This window comes from Scyliorhinus canicula, chromosome 12 (genome assembly GCF_902713615.1).
Source record: "Scyliorhinus canicula chromosome 12, sScyCan1.1, whole genome shotgun sequence".
Taxonomy (NCBI): domain Eukaryota; kingdom Metazoa; phylum Chordata; class Chondrichthyes; order Carcharhiniformes; family Scyliorhinidae; genus Scyliorhinus; species Scyliorhinus canicula.
The window spans coordinates 40,942,943-40,969,369 of record NC_052157.1 but is presented as its reverse complement, the minus strand read 5'-3'; the positions used below and the strand labels follow the sequence as shown (position 1 = coordinate 40,969,369).

The following is a 26,427-nucleotide window of genomic DNA, read 5'->3' as shown; positions in this document are numbered from 1 at the left end:
TAAAACCGTGTTTCGTTCGAGTAATAATCGTTTGAATTGTACTTTTTGTCCACCTCTTGCAGCAATGACAAACTTAAACAGTGCTGTTTCAGTATGCCCAATCCCTGATGCCAGACTGGTTGTTAATACAGTACACAAATAAAATTTTCAGCAAAATATCTTGGATATAGCACTGCATTGGACTGCCTGGAGCAGCTTAATTCAAAATATTTCTGGGATATGGAGTGCACCACATTTATCTGATATCGTCCTCATCTTCAGAATGTCCGGGAGCCCTGTCACAGCCAATCAATTAATTATTTTCTGAGTGAAAGGGTTGCTGCTCTGTCGACGAAAGTGCCTGCTAAATTGCACATGGCAAGGTCTCAAAACCAGCAATAGGATAAATGACCAGTCAGTCTGTACTCTACAAGAAATGCTTCATTGGCACTTGGCATGTCCTGGGGCTATGAACGTCTTAATCAAGATGGGCACTCCACACGCCCATTGAGGGAGTGCTGGATTGATGGAAGTAGCATAGGAGGCACGGCAACTAAATGTCCCACGGACAGTGATGTGAAACTAAAAAAAGGATCTTTTTTTAAAAATGACATTGTTTGAAGGATAAATATTGGCTGGTGCCCCGGGGAGAATCCTAGATGGTGCCTTGGCATTCTTTGCACCTACCAAACACTGCATTCAGAGCCTGAGTTTAATGTATCTTCCGAAAGACAATGCTGCAGCCTCCCCCCTTTGGTTATACTTTAAACTATGTTTAGTTACAAGATAGATTGAAATTGAGAATCTAAAGGATAGCTAATTAGAGTTTCTAGATGGATACAAGACCCTTGTGATTCACATTGCCATGGCAATGAGCTTTGAGAAGGGGATCGTCCATAAGAAACTACTGTAGAATCAGGTTACAGGTTTTCCCGAAAGTAGCATTGACCTTCACAGATAGGTTCAAGGATCTGAGAGAGAGAGAGAACCAAGAGATAGAGCCAATAAGTGTCTATGGTTCACCTTACAAGAATGCAGGTTGGAGCTCGCGCTTAGATTGAGGAGATCAAGTTTGTGAAGATTTAAACGAATCTGGAAGATTACCCAGCTTTAGCCAAGAGAAAAAAATCTCCAGGGTCACCCTCACCATAAAAGCCATGTTTCGGAATTACAAGTTATCACTGGAAAAGGAAAAGAACGGAAAGCAAAGCCTTGTTTGCTAAGAATCAATTTGGATTGGTTCCCAAAGGGATAGATACAGTGAATGAAGATTTTTGATTGTTTTTGAATGTTAATTGAGGGATCTTAGTTTAGAGTGTAAGTTGCCTGCTGGGATGATGTTTACTCAATGTCGCTTTTGTTTGTGTTACAATAAAAGTTTTAAAACTTGAAATCTCGCTGTTCAAATCGTTGTTAAATTGGCAACTAGAAATTCAAACTTTTTAAAAGTTATCAGATGCTACAGGGATCATGACAAGGTTGAGTGGATTACATAGGGAGAAACTGTTTCCACGGCTCCATAACCAGGTGTTATTGTTACCCCTTATGCATGTTTACTGTTAATTAACAAATGTACCTTTCTTCATTATCCCCCACAGTGCATCACAAGTGCAGCAAGAACCATGAACATAAATTCTTCGTTCCAAATGCCAGACAAGGTGTTGAATTTTGCCAAGGATCACTTTCTGATGGAGGAGAATATCAAGAGCCAGCCTCTGCTGATGAAGAAACATGTCAAGTACACCCAGCTCGCTGTGGACAGAGTCCAGACTAACCAGGGCTACTATGACGTGCTGTTTGTGGGCACAGGTACGATGAATTAACCCAACCACTTCTCTGCACATCAGCAACTTCACGGGGAATATCTGGAAATTAAGTGCTTTGTGAGAACTTCTGCAACAAAGAAAGTCCTTGTCTGAGGTCAAATCTGCTACATGGTGGTACCTCACTGTGTTAACCCTTCCCATTCCATCCTGTATTGGGATGAGATAAATATCACTAACAGTAAGTGCCCTTGGTTTTAATCGGAGGGATAAACCATTGGGAAAGACTGAAGAGGTTGTGTCTGTTTCCTCTTGAAAAGAGCAGACTTGAGAGGTGACAGAACAAAAGTTTTTTTTTTAATTTTGAAGGGGTTTGAGAAGATGTTTCTACTTACGAACCAGTCCAAAGCGAATTAATCCGGTAAATAATTCAGGAGGTCCTTCGTCAGAATTAAGAACTTTCGTACCCCAGAAAGTGGTTGGAATATAGAATTTGCCACCATAAAGAATCATAGATGGTTACAGCTCAGAATGAGTCTGTTCGGCCTGCTGTGCCTGCACTGGCCACAATTGAATCTATCTCAACCACATACCAAATTCTCATCATTTGCTGCTTAAAAAAGGAGCATTTTCCTCATTTTGCCTTTTGATTCATTTGCCGATCATCTTAAATCGATACCCTTTGGTCCTCAACCCTTCTGATACTTTGCCCAGACCCCTCATGATTTTGGAAAATATCATTTGAAAATTCTCATTTAATTTCCATCAAAACTCCTCTCCACCTTTTCCCTAAGGAGAGCAGCCGCAGTTTCTCCAATGTAGCCACCATGTGGTCCCTCATTCCTGGGACCATTCTCATAATTTGTTTCTGCACCCGTTCAAATACTGTCACATCTAGAACTGGGCACAATACTCCAGTTGAGACCAAACCATTGTTTCATGAAACAAAAAGAGAAAATGCTGGACAATCTCAACAGGCCTGACAGCACCTGTGGAGAGAGAATGGAGTTAACGTTTCAAGTTTGGATGACTCTGTCAGAGCTGTTTTATCAAAGTTCACCATAACTTCCTTGCTTTCCATTCTATATCTCGATTGATCAAGCCCCATGCAGGATCCCGTATGTTAATGTCTCATCAATTGCATAGTTAAGGTGAAAAGAAAAAGGGAACATCGGAATATTGTCTTGCTGATTGCAGAGGGAGATGCACAGAGCTGTATTTTACCATCAACCTGAGATAGGCCCACAGATGTTTTTTGTAGATATGAGATTTAGCAGAAAAAACACAAAGGCATTTTGGATTGCTTGGGCTGTGCTTTGCTTCCATTAACTGTGTTGCCTCATTTAACATTTATATTTGATATCTGTTTAAAGCAAGAATCGTGTTACTGGCCAAATGCTGCATTCGAAGTGGAGACCTCGCCCAGGGGGAAAACCAATCAGGAAAATAAAGGCAAAACGCAATGAGACATACCCAGAATCTTGCCAATCCCTCAGCGAAAGTTATACATCCGCGTTCATGACCAAGGACTTTTTCCTTGCTCCCAGCCACAAAGCCTACCCAGCTGTGTGCAGTCCTGGATTTACCGTCCAGCCCAGAGGCTGCACTGGGGGATGAGCCTGCCTCCAGAGGTGGCGCTAAGGTGTGTGGACTGAACCTGCATACAGTTCCACCAGTTTGCAGCTACCTGAAGTGTTCTCGCTCTCTGCGACGGTGTCCAACCAGAAGGAAAGAACCTTCGAGATAAATTCCGAAGTATCGGGGGGCCGCACCTATGGTTGCTGCTTGGAAATGAAGTTCAGAAGGGCCCTGGAATGGGGAGGGAGGAATGGGCAGATCAGTCACCCCATTTTAACGCCCAAGAGATGATAGATATTGTCCCCATTCTTCTCAGATATATACGCTTCTGAAATTCAGGACAAAAGGATTAACCCCACTCTCACTAATCCAGAATGAAACACCAGTAAATGAAGAAAGTGAGGCCTTTCTCCCTATCTGTGTAACTGTAGCTGTCTCAGTTAAATCATTGTCTGCAGAAAATCTTTTTTTAAAGAAAGCTCTCTTTTGGAGGCTGGTAATTAGATAACGTGTCACGTGATTTTAAACCACCGAGCAGTGGTCTTAATAACCTGTGGGGAGAGGCCCTTAGACGCTGTCAGATCGATAAGGAATAAGATTTCTTAACAAGAAGATCTTTTACATGCACTGAGGTGAAATATATTTACATTAAGTGGTAATGTTGCTGTCACATTTTATTACCTTGCACTTAAAAAAACAAATTACACATTATTATTATTTGCTGTTTTTCACAGAAAATGGAATACTGCACAAAGCTATAAATGTGAACCATACGGTTCATATTATTGAGGAAATTAGTCTCTTCGCAGAACCACAGCCAGTGCAGAATCTGATATTGGATTCAAAACAGGTACAAATTTCATTAAGAATAATTTGTTTTTTTTATCTGAAGAAGGCAAAATAAAGAGTTCGCACCTTCTCCAACACACGGCTCATTTACTGAAAACTATTTGCTTTCATTTTTTCTCTTGCCAGCAATCAATCATGGCAAGATCAATGAAGGTCTTCCGCCCAGAATTTGTGTCTTTTCTTTTTGTTGAAACTGGGTTTCATGACGAAAGGGGGTCATATGCAGCGACTGAAGAGGGAAATACATTAATAGCAGGGAAACGGAAAACATATAAGTTTTTGTTTCTTCCTATTCTTTCTTTGAGAGTGGAAGAACTTGCAGGCTGATTAACAGTCAGAAATGTGAACATTCCTCCCATCAGCTTAATTATCATTATTGCAGTTGATGAGGTAGTTGGTCTTTTATGTATGAAATGGACTCTAGGTTAGTCCGAAATGGCTTTCTAGGCTCACGTTGTCCATATCGGGGGGGGGGGGGGGGGGGGGGTGGAGATGTTGGGAGGCACCCAGATAACAACTTGGCCATCAGCCTGGAACTCAGAGCACGTCTCTTCTGATCAGAACTTTCCGGAACGGGGTTTGAGCTCTACACCCTTTTTGGCTCGGAGTTGGGAATTTTGCCACTTTCCAAAAAGCGCACATGACTCATAGGAAATAACAGTCCAGATCATACTGCTCTCGGGATCGTTGGAAACGGGGAAGTGGTGGCATAGTGGTATTGTCACTGGACGAGTAAACCAGAAACCCAGGTAATGCTGTGGGGACCAGGGTTCGAATCCCACCCCTGCAGATGGTGAAAGCTGAATTCAATAAAAATATGTTATTAAAATCCTTGAAATCATTGCTGATTGTCGTAAAATCCCCATCTGGCTCACTAATGTCCTTTAGGGAAGGAAATCTGCCATCCTTATCCTGTCTGGCCTAACATACTGAGAAGCCCGAGGACCTTTAAATAAATACCAGAATATGCCAGCTCGTGCCTTCTACAGAGGTCCTCGTCGCTCCCAGCTCCCTGGATTTCCACGCTGCGAGAGTTCTGCAGGATCCTCTGTCGGAAATTTGGGTAGAAAAACCGTTTACAGCTCAGTGGGTCGTCTTCTGTCTGATCAGCGATGGACACAGGGATTCGGGCAGTGAGAGGAAGATTTGGGTCAATCGATTTGAAATCTTCCCACGGCCAACTTTTTAATCATGGGCTGGATTCTACACCCCACTCCGCCACATTTCTGCCCAGACCCGCCGGCGGGATTCTCTGTTACGCCGGCCGGCCAATGGGGTTTCCCATTGTGGGCCAGCCCCATGCCGTCAGAAAACCCCTGGGTGCCGGCAAAACAGAGAATCACGCCGGCGGACAATCCTGCCCCATGAGTCTTAAGTTTTGTGTTTCTGGAAAATCTTTTTCGAGCCTATGCTCGTACAACAACACTCAACAAGAATGAGTGCCAATTACATTTCTGTTGTACTGAATTGTCAATCATTCTGCAATATTATTAACCTTATATTCATGAGCTGTGTCAGTCAATCTGTCGACATAGATTCAAGTGAAGCATTTGTCCTCAATTCACAGGGCCTGTTATATGCGTCTTCATTCTCTGGAGTGGTTCAGCTGCCCGTCTCAAACTGCAACATTTACCTGAGCTGTGGCGAGTGTGTCCTTGCCAGAGACCCTTATTGTGCCTGGGACAGGAACATCTGCAGAGACATACGAGGGTCGCATTCAGCTCAGTAAGTAATTTAAAAATAAAAGCACTTGACCATTCACAAAATTTAAATCTCCAATTAAGAGCCGTCCGCCAAAAATGGTGGCCACCATTATTTACTGGATCAGGGGAAGACTGTAGAGGTCATGGGGAGGGTGTTCCAGGTTCGCTTGTTAGCTCTAAAGGAAACACTTCTGCCTCCTCTGGCCCACAAGCAGTGCTGGAAAGGCTAAACCCCCCCCCCCCCCCCCCCCCCCCCTCCCCCCACCTTGTGGGTTCAGCCCTTCTCACCCCTTTACCTGACGGGTTTCCCGAGGATGGGAAAACCTGACTGGTATGTTAAAAGTAGAAACCTTGTTAAAATGGAGGCACACAGGCCTTCTGAAAGGTTTCAGCGACCATAACAAGCGGGTGGGGTCGAGGCAGGTTGGTTTCATAAGCTCCCACCTGACCCAACCCCAACTGTTTTGGCTGGCGGTTTTGTGGAGGGCAACGAAGATTAAAATTCCTCCAGTTAACTCTATTCCTTTCACCACAGATGCCACCGCACTTGCTGAGTATTCCCAACATTTTACATTTTCATTTCAGATTTTCAGCATCCTGAGTATTTTGCTTTTCATTGGAATGCGTTTTGACATTTATAGTTCAGTGGAACAGTTGCTGATTTCCTTCTATATCAAAATTGTCCAAAAATATATACACAAAGATAGATACAGGCATTGCCTATATTTTAAAACTGGCGCACTTAACTTTTTACCATCGAAAATCCGCCTGCAAACTTTAATGTCACACATTCAAAAACTGTTGAGTGAAAGAAAAAAATATACGTTTGCAATATTCAAAGATGTTTCCGTGGCAACAGAAAATATCCTATTGACGTACAAGTCAGGGTTACTAATCACTGATTGCCCATAGCAATTACACTCGCTGACCTACAGGTCTGAAATCTGCAATAACTTTCCCATCTGTCAACATGCAGCACTAGAGAGCAATTACTCTCTGGCTGACCTCAGCCTGTGTTTATTTAAACAGCAATTAGATATTGTATCCTTTAAAGGGCACTGCTGCACCTTGGCAGCAGGACAATGCACATTCTATCATGTAAGGACTCCTCTTTTTATAAAACAGCACGTCAATGAACTGTATAGAAAAAAACAACATGCATTAAAAAGCACCTTTCATGACAATTCAAAACGTATAGCCAGTGAAGTACTCATGAACTGTAGTCACATAGGATGTGACGAATTTTCACCCAGCAAGCTCTCACAAAAGCAATCTAATTATGACCAGATAATCCACTTTAGTCATAATGCTCAAGGGATAGGTGTTGGCCAGGACCCCAAGTATTACTCCCTCATCTTTCTCAAAGTAGTCCCAAGGGATTTTTGTTACATTCAATTGAGACGGAGCAGATAGCACCTCAGTTAAACATCACATCTGAAAGATAGCACCTCTCAAAGTGCAGCACTGCACTGGAGCACCAGCCTAGATTCCTGTGCTCAGGTCTCTGGGAGTGGGACTTGAACCCGTAACCTTCTAACTTAGAGGCAAGTGCATTGCCAGCTGAAGCACAGCTGGAGACTATGTGTCATGTGTCCAATCTTTTTAACAAATGCAAAAAATAACTTGCCCACATTGAAATTTGCCTTTTTGTGGAAAGGAAGGAATTAGAGCATAGCTGTTACCTACTAAAACTCTCATGCAAAGCAGTACGCACGGTAGCAGTACAGAAATATTGCACGTGGGATAGTGTAACCATAAAACTTCCCGCCTGATTATATGTACACTCATTTAAATGGGATGGTAATTGGACAGACCGGGCTATCCTCTGTACTCAGTATTACAATGATTCTGTCAACTACCTGCCATAAGTCTTATCGTAAATTCTGACGTACAAGTTGACCCATCATATAAGACTACCCCATTTTTCCAGCCCCAAAGATCGTGGGCTGGATTCTCCGACCCCCGGCCCGGGTCGGAGAATGGGCGGGGGGGGGGGGGGGGGGGGGGGGGCAGATTCACGCGATGACGCTCCGACGCTGGTCCGCCGATTCTCCGGCCATTGGACACAGTGCCCCCGGCGATTCTCCGTGCGCGATGGGCCGAGTTGCCACCGAGATAGGCCAAGTCCCGCCAGTGCCATTCACGTGTATTCCTACCCGGCAGGGCCTCGGCATTCATCATGTAGGGGTGGGGTCAACCTGGTGGGGGGGGGATCCGACCCCAAATGGGGGCTCCACGGTGGCCTGGCCCGCAATCAGGGCTTACCGATCAGCGGGCCGGCTTGTCCTGGTGGTGGCCTATGTTCCTCCAGGCCCCTGTAGCTCTCCGCCATGTTGCGTTGGGGCCGGTGTAGAGAAGGAAACCCATGCACATACGCAAATTTGCACCAGCCGTAGCACGTATGCGCGAACTCGCGCTGTCCGTAGCACGCATGTGCAGACCTGCATCGCCGTTTCTGACGCCAGTATCAGCAGCTGGAGATGTGTGAGTCACTCCTGTGCCATGCTGGCTCCATGTGCAGCGCAGGATCGCTGCTCCCAGGGGCCTGTTGACGCCATCATAAAACGCGATGGCGTTTACGACGGCATCAACACATAGCATCAGGATCAGAGAATCCCGCCACATGTCTTTGCATATGCCTGACTTATAAATTGAACCCCCCCCCCCATTATCACAACATACTGTACCCCACAATGGTGATCAACATTTCACCTCACAGATGCAAGTTCTACTCACCGGTACCTTATAGCTGGGCACAAGGCATCAAACAGGCAATGGGCTGTGTTGGGAGGATGCGTCGGAATTTAAGACACACCCACTCTTTGCATCGGATGCCTCTGGCATTTCAAAATGGTGACCAATCTCACCCACGATGACGTTCACATTTGTACTCGGCACGCTTTTGAAGGAATCTTCCGCCTTATACGCTTACATTTGTAGTAGTTAAAATGGGTACCCAAGCATTATGGGGAAAATTAAGATTTGAAGCAGCAGCCCAAGTGTGATTGAGACAGTGACCACTTACACCAGACCAATCTGACATAGACCCATAATGCAGAATATTTTATTTACAGCCATTGGAAGCAAGACATTGAGAGAGGCAGGCCAGAACAGCACTGTCAACAGCCTGATGGATCGTTGTTCGGTCCCAGGGCCTTACGACCACTTCGTAAGTAATTTCTATACTTCCAGATGAAACGTGTGCTGGAAGATATTTATCATTTGAATTAAGTACTATAAAAAATGTTTTAAGTTCTGCCATTTATTTTATACTCAGTATGGGGGATGGTTTGGTTAGCACATTCGCGAGAAACAATTACTTGTAACATAAGATACTTCTTGAAATATTGCTGAGGTTTTGGGAACTCCACACCCTCTCAACGCAGGCCTCACACAGCAACAGGCTAGATTGTAGATACAACATTCAGTACTTATGTATCATTGGCACCCGCGCCTTCAGATGCCAGGACCCTAAGCTCTAGAATTCACTCCCTAAACTTCACGATCGCTCTCTGTCCTCCAATAAGATGCTTCTCGTAACCTAGCTCTCTGACCAAGCTTTTGTTCCTGTTAACTTCTCATATGGATCAGTGTCACATTTTATCTGATTACGCTATGAAGGCCTTTGGAATGTTTTATAATGTTAAATGCAGATTCGTGTTCTTGGTTTTGATCAGCGAGTTACACCACATGGACTGCATTTGTTCAAGAAGCCAATTGATCTTCCGTCACAAGGGTCACTAGGGAAGTAAACTTGTCATTGTTCCCTGGTCTAGCCTCTTCATGACTTTCATTTGTGATTGACTCTTAACTGACCTCTGAAAGGACCTAGCGATCCTCCCAGTTACTATGGAACCAATAGGTTAGAAAATGCCGGGACTCTTCAGCTTTGAAAAGAAGTGACGGAGAGAGAGAACCGCACTAATGTATCCCAAGGCCCGATGTGAAATAGACGTGGGTTAATGTGGAGCACTATTGCACATTCAGATATGACTCTGGAGAAGGGGCTAGAGTTACAAACTGGTAAAGCGACTTTTGGTTTTTTTAAGGGTTACGGGTATAGGGTGGATACGTGGGTTTGAGTAGGGTGATCATTGCTCGGCACAACATCGAGGGCCGAAGGGCCTGTTCTGTGCTGTACTGTTCTATGTTCTATGTACCTTCCCCATCACCAGGTCTATTTGGATTCATTCGGGGCAGCAAGGTAGCATGGTGGTTAGCATAAATGCTTCACAGCTCCAGAGTCCCAGGTCCCAGGTTCGATTCCCGGCTGGGTCACTGTCTGTGCGGAGTCTGCACGTCCTCACCGTGCGTGCGTGGGTTTCCTCCGGGTGCTCCGGTTTCCTCCCACAGTCCAAAGATGTGCGGGTTAGGTGGATTGGCCATGCTAAATTGCCCGTAGTGTCCTAAAAAAGTAAGGTTAAGGGGAGGTTCTTGGGTTACGGGTATAGGGTGGATACGTGGGCTTGAGTAGGGTGATCATTGCTCGGCACAACATCGAGGGCCGAAGGGCCTGTTCTGTGCTGTACTGTTCTATGTTCTATAACTCTGATTCTTGACATTTTTATAAGCATCGTAACCACCTTTCTTCCAAAGTCAAGCTTGTTTGGTACAAAGCAAAGCATGTGAAGCCTTGTTGCTACGTGCAGTACGAACTTTCCATAAGTAATTTTAAAATCCTAGAAATTACCCTAGTTGAGTCAAGTTCTGTGGTAGTGAAGTATCCAGGATCTCCGACATCTTCTTTGATTCTTTGTGCAGACTTTCTTGGGTGATGAATAGTGAATAGAAGATTTAAAAACTTTGCGCTTCTCTTTCTTGACCCTGAGATTATGTATTTGAGCCTTGCAAGAGTAGCTTCTAGGTTCTTTATGTGCTCTACATCATTCGATCCTAGAATAAAAATATCGTCCAAGTAGCATTGCGTACACGATAGCTCTCTCAAGATCTGATCCATAGATCATTGATAGAGAGTCGGTGCTGACGTTATCCCGAACAGAAGCCTACAATACCAAAACAGACCCTTGTGGTTACTATGGTCAGTAACAGTTGAGTCTCAATAGCTTGGTCCATTTGCAATAGGGTTGGGAGAGATCAATTGTGCTAACTTTTTCGCCATCTGAGTGGCCTGCAAAAAGACCTCCAATAAGTGGTAGAGGGGACTGATCAGCACATAATATCGGGCTGATAGCCATTTTGAAATCCCCACATATTCACACTGAACCTCCTTTAAGACTGGGACGATTGGAGTTGCCCAATTGCTGGAGGTAACAGGCGCAATGATTCCTGTCTTCAGTAACCTCTCGAGTTCATCTTCCACTTTAGGTCGAATAGTATATGGCACGCTATGCGCTTTCAAACACTTAGGCACGCTATCTGCCTTTATCTTGAATTTCACGTGAACCCCATTCATGGATCCAAGTAACTCCTCAAATATTTTTGCATACTTTCTCAGAAGTGGTTGAAGACTGTTTGTAGAATCAACAAGTTGGTTCACAGCGGCCCGGTTTAGCTGAAACTTCCTTAACCAAGATCCCCCAAACAATGCTGGAACGTTTCCTTGAACGTTTCCTGCTTCTCTGGTTTAGCTCACTGAGCTAAATCGCTGGCTTTTAAAGCAGACCAAGCAGGCCAGCAGCACGGTTCGATTCCCGTACCAGCCTCCCCGGACAGGCGCCGGAATGTGACGACTAGGGGCTTTTCACAGTGACTTAATTGAAGCCTACTCGTGACAATAAGCGATTTTCATTTCATTCATTCATTTTCACAGACTCCATCTTACGAACTTTAGCTCAAATTCCAATCAGTGAAGCTTCTCTTGCAGCAAGTTCCATAAACGCTGCGATTGCTATAGCAGATTTTAGGGTTAATGCACCTTCAGTCAACAATTTCCTCCGGATGGCTTCATTCCTGAAGCCACAAACTAATAGGTCGCGAAGTTTATCATCCAAAGTCTGGTCAAATTCGCAGTGCTTTGCTAGCTTTCACAGTGATGCAACAAATTGTGAAATGATTTCCCCTTCCTCCTGTGCACGACGGTGAAAGTGAAATCTTTCAGCTATTAATGTTCTTACAAGACAGTCCTTAACTCATCATGTGTCTTGTCTCCAGGTTTAGCTGGGTGTACTAAATTCTGTAGTAACATGAATGTTTTCCTCCCAACTGAGCTGGGAAAGGTGGCAGTGTGCAGGTCTGAGGCTGTCAGATTGGCTGAAGGACCAACTCAAACCTTTCCTCATAAGAGTTCCACGTCTCCTCTTCCTCATCAAACATGTCCATGGTGCCTTTTTTCCGCAATTTTTGGATTGCAGCTCCCTAATCTGTTGCTACTCAGCATTCAGCCTGCCTTCTATGCCGTTTATTTTCTCTCTGTTTAAAGCAGACAGTCTTGCAACGCGCAAGCAGACTAGCTATGTTGTGCCCCGCTGTCGACTCCTGGGCAGTAGGTTGCAGGGCCGGCTGCCCTGTAGGTTCGCATTCCCACAACCTATTTCAGTGCCTCGTGTGCGATCTCCACAGCTCTATCCACTACAACAGTAAGTATAATGAAAACTTCAATCCTCCGGCTGGAGTAATCCCCCAGTAGCTCGCAGTTACCCAATAGCTTTTTTTAAAAAACATTTTACTTGTACTAGTGGCTGTCGCGATCATCTGGATTCTTCGCTGATGCCCCGCTACAAACTGTATGGTGTCCAAATATTAACTTAGAGTTGTTTTTACTGTCCAGAATGGTGATTTTGCCTCGGACGTCGATGATGTTTGTCCTGACCTCTCTCCCGATGATCAATTGGCCTGGATCTCCAGCGACAATTCCTTCTTCCGGCTCACAGAATCAGCGTAGAAAGTTATTTTTCTCCCGATTTTTGTTTACAGCCCAGATGTTGTCACCAGTTTCCCTTTTTGTTATGTTCTTTGTTGCAGCCACAAAGAGATAGGATCTGAGGTGACACACGTCGAGTTGGTATAACATAGTGCAAGGGGCTTATTTACAAGATGCTGTTCAAACAGGGTACAGTGGTGAACTCCACAAAAGCCCGATGATGTCATTGAGTAACACATGACATTACACCAGCCAATGGTGTTTCATTGATAGGTAACAGTTTTCATATCAGATTTCCAGTAGTACCAGGAATTAGTTTCCCTTGGATTCAAAGGACTAATTTTCTTTGGAGACTGCAGGTTGACAGCACTGTTCATGCTGAGCTGCAAGTGTGTGTGTCCACACAGCAGCCTGGAAGGTACCGCGCAGACCACGCCACGCATTGTCGGAACTGGTCATGCACAACAATAGAATTTGACAAGGAACATTGGCTGACAGAAGGCAAACATTAGGTTGTTAAAACTCAGAGAGGAATGAATAATATTGCTGCATTGATTTCCTAAACTTGAGCTGCTGATTGTTGAAAATGGTGACAAGTAGAAAATTATAGGCTGACGGAAAATAGAGTCACAGGGTGTTGATGGCATAGAGGAGGCATTCGGCCCATCGTGTCTGTGCTAGCACTTTGCTAGAGCAACTAATTCCAATGCCCTTCACTTTCTCCACCTGTCTCTTTTTTCCCTGCATGTCCTTTCGGAACTCAATGTTTATTTACTTTTTGAGATACAAGCTACACTAGCAAGTCAGTATGTATTGTCTATCCATTGGTTGCACTGACAGCATTAAGAGTCAGTGGTGCTATGGAGCCCAAATCAGACCAGGCAGGAATAGCAAGTTATCTTCCCTGAAGGATATATATGAACCTAGTCCATTTTTCCCAAACAGCCAGCATAGTTCATATTCATTTTCTAGTTCATTGACCAAATTTATTGAATTCAGCTTTTTAAAGGACAATGGCAAAGTTTGAACTCATTCTCACCCTGATATGCGGGCAAGAATGGAGTTGATGGGTATACGCAAGTTTGTGATGTCATCGAGAATACTTGCATAATTCTGCCTACGGGCTATTTTGCTCAAGGCAGGTTTGGAAGCAGAATAACTATCCCCCCCCCCACCTCGCCCCAACAAGCTGGGTCGCTAATCATCCGAGGCTGACTGGCAGGTGACAATCCTGACGACAAAGGAGGAGCTCTGTAGTTTACAGCGCTAGCGAAAAATCCTTTTTATCATCAAATCCTTTTTGAACTGTTGTTTCACTATTCCCACTCCTTTCTCGGCTTTCCCATTGGATTGGGGATATAATGGACTAGAGATAACGTGTTGGAAGTTGTACCCTTCTGCAAATGACAACCATTCCCAACTACTGAAACAGGGTCCATTATCCGTTACGACTTTTATTGGAATTCCATGTCGAGCAAACACAGACTTCGCCGCTCTTATCACTGAGTGAGCAGTCAAATCTGACAGCTTTATTACTTCAGGATATTTGGAATAGTAATCAATGATGATTAAATAATCATTCCCTCTGAAATAGAACAGGTCCATCCCAACCTTTGACCTTGGGTTTGTGACTATCTCACTTGCTACAAAGGTTTCTTTACATTGGGATGGTTGATGTGTTTGACAGACACTCTTGCACGAAGTTATCAGCATCTCTGTTGATCCAATATACTGACTGCCTGGCAGTCTTCGACACTTCTCTATCCATTGATGCTCTTCATGTATCTTTTCCAGAATACTTCTTCCGAGGCAGGACGGTATTACAATTCTGTATCCTTTCAACAGGAATCCATTTATAACAGTCTGGTCATCCTTGATGCTTTGAAAACTGTTGCAATTGCCATTTGGCCATCCTTCTCTTAGGTTTTTGATCACCCGTTGAAGTATTGTGTCTTTTTCAGTTTCATCCCATGTTAAACTTAGCTTTGCATAAGACACTGGTAACATGTATGCATCAAATATGGCATGTACTACTTCCAATGCTTTCTCATCATTGTAACTCGTAGCTCTTGGTGATGCATCTGCTGCAACTAGTTCTTTGCCCTCAGCTTCATGCTGAAATGTGTTGGCAGGCTAATTTCTTAGCACCATATTTAATTTAATGCATCTACCCCAATTAGTGATGATTTCATATCATCCACAATTTCAAAGTCCAATGGCATGCAGATGTCAAAGTGCTGTACCGTGAGGCAGCAGGAACTTTTCGTCACTATTGTGTTCCCGTTGAAGTCTGTCAACCTACAGTTAGATTTTTTAATTCTTGGAATCTTGTTCACTTGTTTTAGATCTGCCTCTGTGATTAAATTTGCATGTGCATATGTATCCAGCTTGAATGGAACATCAGACTCATTAATATTAGTGTTACAGTCCAATCTTTAATTAAATCGGAGAGTTGAAATATTGTTGTCATTGGTGTCCAGTGCATTAAGTCTGGTTATCACTTCTACCATGAAGTTATCCTGCAGAGTAAACTTAGAGGAATCATTATTTGAAGTGAACATTTTTTCTTCATGTCCTTTATTTTGTATTCTCTGTACCTTTTTGTATCCATGGAACGATTTTTTAGAGTTGTTTGCCGGTATCGCTGAAGTAAAACGGCATTGTGAGGCAAAATGATTGAACTTGTTGCATTGCGAGCAATTTTTCCTTTCGCAAGACAATTTTTTCTATAGTGGGCGTGGCCACAGTGTGTGCATGTCATCACGCTGGTGACGTCACTTTCAAAAAGGCCACCATCAGTGGCGCGCTGTTTTCTGAACTGCGCCACAGAGTTAATGGCATTGGCTATGATTCCCGGGTTCGCGTCTTTTTCTTCAGCCCTGGACTCTGCATATTCGTTTGTGGCTTGCTCACTGGCCTTGAAAAGTTTAATGGCAAAACTGGTCTTCTTCGTAATCTTTCTCGCAACTGTTCATCATATCTTCCAAACACTATTTGATCCCGCAACATTGAATCTGCAACGGAGGAAAATTACAGGACTGCGCTCTCAGTCTTAAATCAGTTATGAACAAATCGGATTCGACTTCCGGGCGGCGAGCGAGGAGGTCGCAGGGAGAGGGGCTCCCGCAAGCGCCAGACAAGAACAACCCCCCCCCCGGACAGGCCGGACGGCGGAGGAGGAGCGCCGGCAGAGGAGCGGCAGAGGAGCGGAGCGGCAGCGGAGCGGCAGCGGAGGAGCGACAGCGACGGCAGAGGAGCGACAGCGACGGCAGAGGAGCGGCAGCGGAGCGGCAGCGGAGGAGCAACAGCGACGGCAGAGGAGCGGTGACGGCGGCGGCAGAGGAGAGGCAGCGACAGGGGGGCCCAGCAGCAGCAGGTCCAACCCCTCTCCCTCCCCCCCCCCCCCAACGCGGGCCAGGAGCGGTGCGGCGGCGGCGGCCCCTCTTCTCTTCCCCCCCCCCCACGCGGGCCAGGAGCGGTGCGGCGGCGGCGGCCCCTCTTCTCTTTCCCCCCCCCCCCCCCCCCACGCGGGCCAGGAGCGGTGCGGCGGCGGCGGCCCCTCTTCTCTCCCCCCCCCCCCCCCCCCCCCCCACGCGGGCCAGGGGCGGTGCGGCGGCCCCTCTTCTCTCCCCCCCCCCCCCCCCCCCCCCCACGCGGGCCAGGAGCGGTGCGGCGGCGGCGGCCCCTCTTCTCTCTCCCCCCCCCCCCCAACCAGCAGCGGGACCCCCCCCCCCCTTCCCAACCAGCAGCGGGACCCCCCCCCCCCACCCTCCCAACCAGCAGCGGGACCCCCCCCCCTCCCCCTCCCAACCAGCAGCGGGACCCCCCCCCCTCCCCCTCCCAACCAGCAACGGGACCCCCCCCCCCCCCTCCCAACCAGCAGCGGGGACACCCCCCCCCCCCCCAACCAGCAGCGGGGACACCTCCCCCCCCCCAAACCGGCAGCGACCACCAGCCCACTCGCCCCTCCCCCCCCCCCCCCCCCCAACTGCAGTGACCACCACGTGGCAAGGACAAAGAGACAAAGGGACTCTCTCTCTCTCTCTCCTGGTTGAGTGGGGAGAGAAGACAAAAGAAAAAAGAGACTTGTATTTCTGTTCTTTTTTTAAAAAAAAACCCAAAAGAAAACTGGTAAAGAGAAAAGGGGTAAAGGAAAGAAGGGGGGAAATAAATTTAAAAAAAAAAAAATATATATATATATATATATATATATATATATAGATATATAATAATAAATAAAATAAAAATAGGGTGCGGAAAAGGGGGAAAAGAAGAACAAGGAGAGAAGAAAAGATGAAGGGGAAGGGGGAGAAAAAAATGCCAGAAGGGAGCCAAGAGAAAGGGGGCACCGGAAGTAGACGGGGCAAAGGGCAAGCCAGCTCGGGCGAACGAGTCAACACGCGAAGCGGCGGGAAGGATGTTTCGCCGCATCCAGAAGAGCTGGACGGGCGGGCAAACCTCTCCCCTGGGGTTAGAGGGGGGCGTGAATTGGAAGGAAGCCTTTGCCGAGGTGGTGAGGGAGCAGCTGCAGGCAATCAAGGCAGAGTTAAAAGCAGACGCAGAGGCCGCAGCACAGGCAGCAGTGACCAGGGCCATGTCAGGGGTGCAGCAGGTTCTGACCAGATTGGAGAAGAAAGTGGATGCCCAAGGGAAGATACTGGAAGCCCAGGGGGCAACCATTAAAGAGCTGGAGAAGGCAGCGACTGACGCGAGCGACCGGGTCATATCCCTGGAGAGGGGAATGGTGAAACTGAGTGCAACACAGGGGAGCCTGAAGGGCAGGGTAGACGACCAGGAGATCAGCTCGAGAAGGCAAAATATTAAGATAGTGGGCCTGCCAGAGGGGATAGAGGGTAGAAATCCCACAACATTCGTGGCTGCGATGCTGGGCTCCTTAGTGGGGCGGGAAACTTTTCCCACCCCACCGGAAATGGACAGAGCTCATCGGTCACTGCGCCCGAAGCCCAAGGAAGGGGAAAAACCGAGAGCAGTTATAGCCAAACTGCACCGGTACCGGGATAGGGAGACAATCCTGCACTGGGCCAAGGAGAATAGAGCCTGCAATTGGGACGGGCACGCCATCCGAATCTACGAGGATTTTGGAGCGGACATAGCTAAGAGACGGGCGGAGTTCAACAGAGCGAAAGCAGCTCTCTATAAGAACAAAGTACGTTTTGGTATGCTGTACCCAGCAAAACTCTGGGTCACATACCAACACAAGGAATATTTCTTTACAGCCCCTGCCGAGGCGAATAGATTCGTCGAGGAGCACGGGCTGGAAAAACGCCATGGGAAGTAGGGACGAGGGGCCCATGGCAAGGAGATACGTCATGCCGACGGGGGGGTGGGGAGGGGCGAGGCAAAGCCAGCCCCCTCCCCCCTGGCAGGAACACCCAGAACGAAAAACAACCCAATGCCCAAGGGCCCGCTCCAGGTGGGAGGCCAGGCCCCGGCACGAGGGAACGGGAGTACTGGAGAGGGGAGAGGGGAAGCGGGACAGCAACCTCCGAGAGGGGAGCCACCGTGCTAGCAGGAAAGCTAGCGAAGGGGGCGCGCAACAGAGCAGGGCCGCAGCGCACCCCCAACAGGGGGGAAGGCGCCAGGCAGGGGAGGGGGGGGATCACCCATCAACGGTGGGAGAGCAAATGGGGACAGGAATGGGGGAGAGAGGGGCAATGGAGGGGTATACAGGGGTATCCCCGAAAGGGATAGAGCGGGGGGGGGGGGGGGGGGGGGGGCACTCGGGGGGCGAGAGACCAGGGAGGGGAAATGCAGGGACGAAGGGACAAAAGAGGCCAGAAAGGGAATAGGGCCACAAAGTGCCACAGACAAGGGCTCGAAACAGGGAACTGCTGCAAGCACCCACCCAGTACGGTCTGTGGGTGAAGGGGCCCCCCGGAGTGCAGGGGACTACCCGCGTGGCGGACACACAGTGGACGGCCATGGCGGGTGTCCCCGGGACAAGGGGGAACCCCGGAGCGCAGGGACCCGACCGCATGGGGAAAGCAGTGATAGTGGACATCCTGGACGGCCCCCTAACAAAGGGAAACCCCAGAGGGCAGGGGCGCGTCCACCGGACAAATATGGTTAACCCCACAGGAGCAAGGGGGCAGAAGCCCCCCACCAGAATAGTCACCTGGAACGTAAGGGGACTTAACGGCCCAGTGAAGAGATCTAGAGTCCTCACCCACCTTAGAAACATGAGGGCCGACATAGTCTTCCTCCAAGAGACGCACTTGAGGGAGCAGGACCAACTGCGGGTAAGAAAGGGCTGGGTGGGACAAACCTATCATTCCTGTTATGGGGCAAGGGCCAGGGGGGTGGCGATCCTGATTGGCAAGAGGACAATGTTTAGGGCGACAAAGACGGTTACGGACCCAGGGGGACGGTATGTCATGGTCAGCGGGGCCCTGGATGTGGCGCCGGTAGTTCTAGTTAACGTGTACGCGCCCAACTGGGACGACACGAGCTTCATCCAAAAGACCATGGCAGAAATCCCGGACATAGCGACGCACCGACTAATCATGGGGGGGGAATTCAACTGTGTACAGGACCCAACGACGGACAGATCAAACCCCAGAACGGGGAAAACCTCAAACATGGCAAGGGAACTCAGTCACTATATGGAGCAGATGGGAGCAGTAGACCCCTGGAGATTCGCCCACCCGGGGGAGAAAGAATTCTCTTTCTTCTCCCCAGTACACAACGTGTACACCAGAATTGACTTCTTTGTGGTGGGGAAAACGGTGCTTCCAGAGATAGACAAGGTGGAATACTCCGCAATTGTGATATCAGACCACGCTCCACACTACATGGATGTGCGGCTAGAGACGGGAAGGGCCCAGCGCCCCAAATGGAGGTTGGACGGTGCCTTACTAGCTGACAAGGCCTTCAGCGAAAGGATAGCGCAGGCCATAGCGGAGTACACGGAGATCAACCAAAACGGGGAGGTCTCACCCTCCACGTTCTGGGAAGCGCTTAAGGCCGTACTAAGAGGGGAAATCATAGCCTACAAAGCGCAAAGAGATAGGGAGGAAAGGGTGGCTAGGCAGAAGCTGGTCGACTCCATACTGGAGGTAGACCATAAATACTCCGAGGCCCCGACTGTAGAACTCCTGGCGGAGAGAAAAGAATTACAAAGGAACTTTGACCTGCTCTCCACCAGGAAAGCAGTACACCAACTCCGCCAGGCACACGGGGCCCTATACGAACACGGAGACAAAGCCAGCCGCCTGTTGGCCCACCAGCTGAGAAAGCAGGCAGCCAGCAGAGAAATTGCGCAAATCAGAGATACCAGAGGCACGTTGGAAACAGAACCAGAGAGGATTAACAAAACCTTCAAGGCCTTCTACCAAGAGCTGTACACCTCAGAGCCCCCAACGGGGAAGGCTGGGATGAACCGGTTTCTTGACGGACTGGACATACCAGTTGTGGGAGAGGGCAGAAAACGGGATCTGGAAGCACCACTAGCACTGGGAGAGATCATGGAGAGCATTAGCTCCATGCAGGCGGGGAAGGCGCCGGGACCGGACGGATTCCCGGCGGACTTCTACAAAAAATTTGCGACAGCGCTGGCCCCGCACCTGCGGGAGATGTTCACAGACTCGCTAGCTAGGGGCACGTTGCCACCCACGTTAGCACAGGCCTCAATCTCGCTGATACCTAAGAAAGACAAAGACCCAACGGAATGTGGGTCATACAGACCCATATCTCTGCTGAATGCAGACGCCAAAATATTGGCCAAAATCCTAGCCAAAAGGCTAGAAGACTGTGTACCTGAGGTGGTCACAGAGGACCAGACGGGCTTTGTCAAAGGTAGACAGCTTACCGTGAACATCAGGCGCCTGCTGAACGTGATAATGACCCCCTCCGGGGAGAGAACACAAGAGGTGATCGTCTCCCTGGACGCAGAAAAGGCCTTCGACAGAGTCGAGTGGAAATACCTCATAGAGGTACTGGAGCGGTTCGGGCTTGGAACAGGGTTCACCGCTTGGGTAAAGCTCCTGTACAACGCTCCCATGGCGAGTGTACAGACCAACAATACCAACTCCCAATACTTCCAGCTGCACAGGGGCACCAGACAAGGATGCCCACTGTCCCCGCTGCTGTTCGCACTAGCAATTGAACCGCTAGCAATCGCGCTCAGGGCAGCAAAAAATTGGAGGGGGATCCGAAGGGGAGATAGAGAGCACAGAGTCTCACTCTATGCGGATGATCTGCTCCTCTATATCTCGTACCCACAAAGCAGCATGGACGGAATCATCGCGCTCCTGAAAGAGTTTGGAGCCTTCTCGGGCTACAAACTCAACATGAGCAAAAGTGAGATCTTCCCAGTACACCCGCAAGGGGGGGGGGGCAGCACTAAATGGGCTGCCGTTCAAACAAGCCCGACATAAATTCCGCTACCTGGGGATCCAAATAGCCCATGACTGGAAAGGGATCCACAAATGGAACCTCACCAGCCTGACGGAGGAAGTTAAAAAGAACCTGCAAAGATGGAACACACTCCCGCTCTCCCTCGCGGGGAGAGTTCAGACGATCAAAATGAACGTACTGCCCAGGTTCCTCTTCCTGTTTAGATCCATTCCGATCTACATCCCCAAGGCCTTTTTCAAAGCGCTGGACAAACTCATCATGGCGTTCGTATGGGGGGGTAAAAATGCTAGGATCCCAAAGAAGGTCTTACAAAAAACAAAAACCAGGGGAGGGTTAGCCCTCCCGAATCTACAATTCTACCACTGGGCAGCAACAGCCGAGCGAGTAAGGGGATGGATCCAGGAGCCAGAAGCTGAGTGGGTGCGTGCGGAGGAGGCCTCCTGCATGGGAACCTCCCTCCGGGCCCTCGCCACGGCAGCACTCCCATCCCCACCCAAAAAACACTCCAGCAGCCCAGTGGTGACAGCCACCCTCCAATCCTGGAACCAACTGCGGCAGCAACTTGGCCTGACCAAAATGTCGAACAGGGCTCCCATCTGCAACAACCATAGGTTCACACCAGCACTGACTGACGCCACCTTCAAAAGGTGGAGGCAGGACGGGGGGACACTGACAGTCAGGGACCTATACACGGACGACAGGATCGCAACACTGGACGAACTGACAGAGAAATTTCAGCTAGCTGGGGGGAACGAGCTACGGTACCTGCAGCTCAAAAACTTCCTACGAAAGGAGACAAGGACGTACCCACAACCGCCACGACAGACACTACTGGAAGACCTACTGGACGCAAGTATCCTAGAGAAAGGGAACTGTAGTGACATGTATGACCGACTGGTAGATAGGGACGACACCGTACTGGACGCAACAAGGAGGAAATGGGAGGACGACCTGGGGATGGAGATAGGGTGGGGACTCTGGAGCGAAGCACTGCATAGGGTCAACTCCACCTCCACGTGCGCAAGGCTCAGCCTGACGCAACTAAAAGTGGTACATAGAGCCCACTTAACAAGAACCCGTATGAGTAGGTTCTTCCCGGAGGTGGAAGACAGATGTGAACGGTGCCAAAGAGGCCCGGCCAACCACGCCCACATGTTCTGGTCTAGCCCCAGACTCGTGGAGTACTGGACAGCCTTCTTCGAGGTTATGTCCAAAGTGGTGGGAGTGAGGGTGGAGCCATGCCCAATAGTGGCGGTCTTCGGGGTTTCAGAACAGCCAGATCTATTCCTGGGGAGGAGGGCGGACGCCCTTGCCTTTGCCTCCCTGATCGCCCGCCGTAGAATCCTGTTTGGCTGGCGGTCAGCAGCACCGCCCAGAGCTGCGGACTGGCTGTCCGACCTCTCGGAATCTCTCCAAATGGAGAAAATCAAATTTGCCATCCGAGGGTCGGACGACGGCTTCCACAGAACGTGGGAGCCATTCATGCAACTGTTCCGGGACCTATTTGTGGCCAATGTACAAGAGGAAGAATAGTCGGGGGAAGGTAGCGGGAGGGGGGAGGGCTACAGGTTCGTTACGGGGGTTCGATGGCTAGCTAAGGCCCAAAACCAAACTAAATAAACATGTTGAGGGGGGGGGGGGGGGCGCAGTTACTACTACGAAGATGCTTACCTGTAAATATGTATGTTAATTTTTGCGTGTTTGTTTTTTTTTTCTCTCCTAACAATTTGTAATTTGTTCAATATAAAATATGAAAACTGAATAAAAACATTTATAAAAAAAAAAAGTTATGAACAAATCTGTCGATTTTCCTTCTAGCTGCAGCCTTTTTCTAAACAAGAACGCTCGTACGTCTCATTCACTTGCGTTTTGCAATTTGTCCATGACCCATTCAAATCTTTTCTTATCCTCACTGTCTGCGAATTCAAAGGAATTAAATAATTGAAATGATTGCGGTCCAGCCAAATTGAGGTGGAGTGCGATTTTTCAATGATCAGGAGCTGATTCTAATACGGAGGCAGATAAAAAAAATTCAAATTGCTGTTTGAAATGTTCCCAGTTTATACTTAGTTTACCAGTCGTCCTGAAGTGTTCTGGCTTTTTCAGACATTCCATCTTATGGTCAGTAGCTTGGTGCTGTCTCCGAGATCTGTGTAGCGGCGTGTTTGTTCTTCTTTTCATCTTCGAAGCTAAACTTACTTCCTATACTCACTTCTTACTTTTAGGAACATACTCCAGGTAACATGTGGTGTTCTTTGTGATTCTTTTATCAGGATGGACGTTGTAGTGTTCACAAAAACTACAGAAGCCAAGTTCATTAACAAAGCTAACTTTTATTTACACTACTTATTAAAGCTGGACCACTCACTCCGATAGTAAACATTAATCTAGTAATCTACAATCTACACTCTACTAACACTAGTCTCTACACTCTATCTATAACTGTACTCTACACTCTCTAGACCTCTCCTCTGCACTCTCTCCAGCCTTCTCCCAGAAGCCTGTGAGACAGTGCTTTATATAGTTCTGCATCTAGCTCCATCGAGTGGTTAGTTATTATTTGGCATTAACCCTTTGTTTTCTGAATATTTCACATAATGTCACAGCTCTTTCCACACTGGAGGGGCCCACTATTGGCCTGGAAGCTTCGATAGCCCATATTAGTCCTTATTTAGAGAGTCCTTATTTAGAGAGCACGTCCTGTGACCTCTCATTGGCCAATTCAGGTAAAAGCATTGCCAGATGACAGTATCTTCCCCCCCCTCCCCTTATCCTCCCCTCACCCCACTCTCCCCCTCAACGTCCCCCTACCCCCTCCCCCTTCCCCCACCTCCTCCAGTTGGGACTGTTCTCCTTGGAGTATAGAAGATTGAGTAGAGACTTAATAGAGATGTTCAAAATCATGAGGGGTCTGGGCATAGTAGTTGGTGAGAAACTGTTCCCACTCATAAAAGGATCGAGAATGGGAGCGCACTGATTGATATTAATTGGTAAAAGTAGCAGATGCGAGATGAGGAGAAATTTTCTCATGCAGCGAGTGGTTAAGGTCTAGAACCCGCTGACTGAGTGTGTGGTGGAGGCAGGTTCATAGAATCTAGAGTCCCTACAGAGCAGAAGGAGGCCATTCATCCCATCGAATCTGTACCGACCCCCAGAAAGAGCACTTCTATCATTTCAAAAGCAAATTAGATTGTGATCTGAAAAGTAAGAATATGCAGGGTTAAAGGGAGTGGAGCAATGGAATGGAATGGGACTAAGTGAATTGCATATTTGGAGAGCCGGTGCAGCCAGGATAGGCCGAAGGGCCTCCATCTGCATTGTGACAATTCTGTGAATCTGATTCTGTGATGCAAATGTATACTATTTTTTTTTTAAAATTGTTCCTTTTCTTCAGCAGAAGGACTTTGACTCATAAAGTTCCAATACAATGCAGCATTGTCTTCAGCTATCTTGTTTTACTTGTTTGTCCAATATATAGCAGTGAAATGTGGGGTCTACACTCTCATGAATACAGCAGATCTCTGAAGAAATTTCTTCAAAATCCATACCTTTGAAGTGTGCATTTTAATATGAAGTATTCATTATTTCTTGTCTCTCTGCTAAACAGGTACGATCTCCTGTGAGACCGCCACTGTGTCACCCAACAGTTTCAAGGTGTTGCCATGCAAAGTGCAGTCAAACTTTGCCACCAGGGTGTGGACGTACAACGGGGCCGCAGTCGATGCCAGTTTCATGGTGCTTCCCGATGGTGGAATTATTGCGGCTGCAAAGCTTCTGGGCGTCTATGAGTGCTGGGCCATAGAGGAAGACTTTCGGCTGCTGGTTGCAAACTACTGTCTGAGACTGGATCTTTCTCCAGAGGCCACAACCTTGCACATATTGAGAAAGTCCAACTCGGTAATGAATGAAAGGAGTGGGATCATTATCAATCCACTGAGCAGTGAGAGTCGCTTTCCTCAGCACACCGATGGCAAGAGCTACTGGACTGAATTTGTGGCAGTGAGCGTGGTCTTTGGATTAACACTTGCAGCCACCTCCCTGGTCATTTTGTACCGGAACAGAGACAAAATGAAGTCGCTGATTAAAGACGGCGAGTGCTCGAGCATGCAACAAAAGAAACAAAGGAAGATTGAGATCACGCACGAAAGCCTGCCTCTAAATGGAACCCCTGTGCAAGTAGCAGCCTCCGAGCATCACAGAGGCTACCAGAGTCTGAATGACAACCATATCTGCAGTACACCCGTACTGGAGAACACTCTCAATGACAAGGACTCTGGGTACCCCGAGTCACCAAACAACCAAATGAATCAAAAAAACTTGTACGTGGAGATTTCTGCTCATTGCCCCCAACCGAGGGTGAGGATTGGTGCCGAAATCAAAGACTCCGTAGTGTGAAATGTGAAATGACAGAGTGAGGTCAACCACGGCACCAACTGTAGCCTTCCAAAAAGGGACCAACCACATGAAATTGAGAAGCGAAAGCTTGGCAGCTTAAAAGACTGTTGTACTGTGCCATTTAGACAATCTCTTCAGTATGTAAACCACATGCATGGATGGTTATTGGTGTGGCAGTTGAGCTTCTAGTAAACCTGTGTGTCTGTGACCATCGGCCAAAACAGCATGGAACAGCGCATGATTTGTTGACTGACAACTTACCCCAATCTATTTGCAATTTTGGTCTCGTGGTACATGACTTTGGCTTTCCATTATTTTTTTCGGGGATCGGGGGTGGAGAGGGGTGGAAGTGATGAATGGGGGGGGGGGGGGGGGGGGGGGATAATCACAAGTCTTCAGTGGTTGGAAATACAGTAAGGCCCTGCGCCAAATGTGTTGGAACATACATTCTGTGGGAAATATAGAGGTTGCTGATAAGTGGCCCTACTAACTATATAATATGTGGCAAGCATCGTATAAAGCATGGTCAATTTGCAGCAGTCACTAATTACAGTGACTGCTTTCTACCGTGCCCTATCGTGACCCTGTGAGTACAGGAAACCTGTTCAAAATCCTTTCCTTCAATGTGAAATGTACAGAATTAATGATTTTCTGCAGAGAGATATCACAACGTAGGTTGTGAGTGATGTACAGAAGTGAAAAGCATTTCTCCATTTAAGTAACAATTGTAATAAATCTTTCGGAAGGGGGGACAAAAATGTTCCTGTGGTTTAAAAACAAACATTTGAAAATTTGGCAGGATGGTTTTTATATAAACTGTCAAAATGATTTTTTAAATGTCTAATTGATAAAGTGACTCAACATAATGGAATTGTGTTGTAGTTTAGTACGGTGCTGCAAATGTGGGCAATAACAACAAGTTGGTTTGCCCACATATATTTGGATGAATTAGCTCCTGTGTTTG

At 47.6% G+C, this 26,427-nt stretch overlaps 1 protein-coding gene across 15 annotated transcripts in view; it reads left to right on the top strand.

The window, feature by feature from the left end:
* The window catches only part of sema4ba (sema domain, immunoglobulin domain (Ig), transmembrane domain (TM) and short cytoplasmic domain, (semaphorin) 4Ba), a 636,623-nt gene extending 611,092 nt beyond the window's left edge, over positions 1-25,531 (top strand). For all 15 annotated transcript variants that reach the window (XM_038813267.1, XM_038813268.1, XM_038813272.1 and 12 more), the window contains 5 exons: positions 1,578-1,788; positions 4,055-4,170; positions 5,737-5,894; positions 8,947-9,041; positions 24,676-25,531. In XM_038813267.1, coding sequence (XP_038669195.1) covers positions 1,578-1,788; positions 4,055-4,170; positions 5,737-5,894; positions 8,947-9,041; positions 24,676-25,463 — 1,368 coding nt within the window. In that variant the 3' untranslated portion in view covers positions 25,464-25,531. The remainder of the gene's footprint in view (positions 1-1,577; positions 1,789-4,054; positions 4,171-5,736; positions 5,895-8,946; positions 9,042-24,675) is intronic.
* The last annotated feature ends 896 nt before the right edge of the window (positions 25,532-26,427 follow it).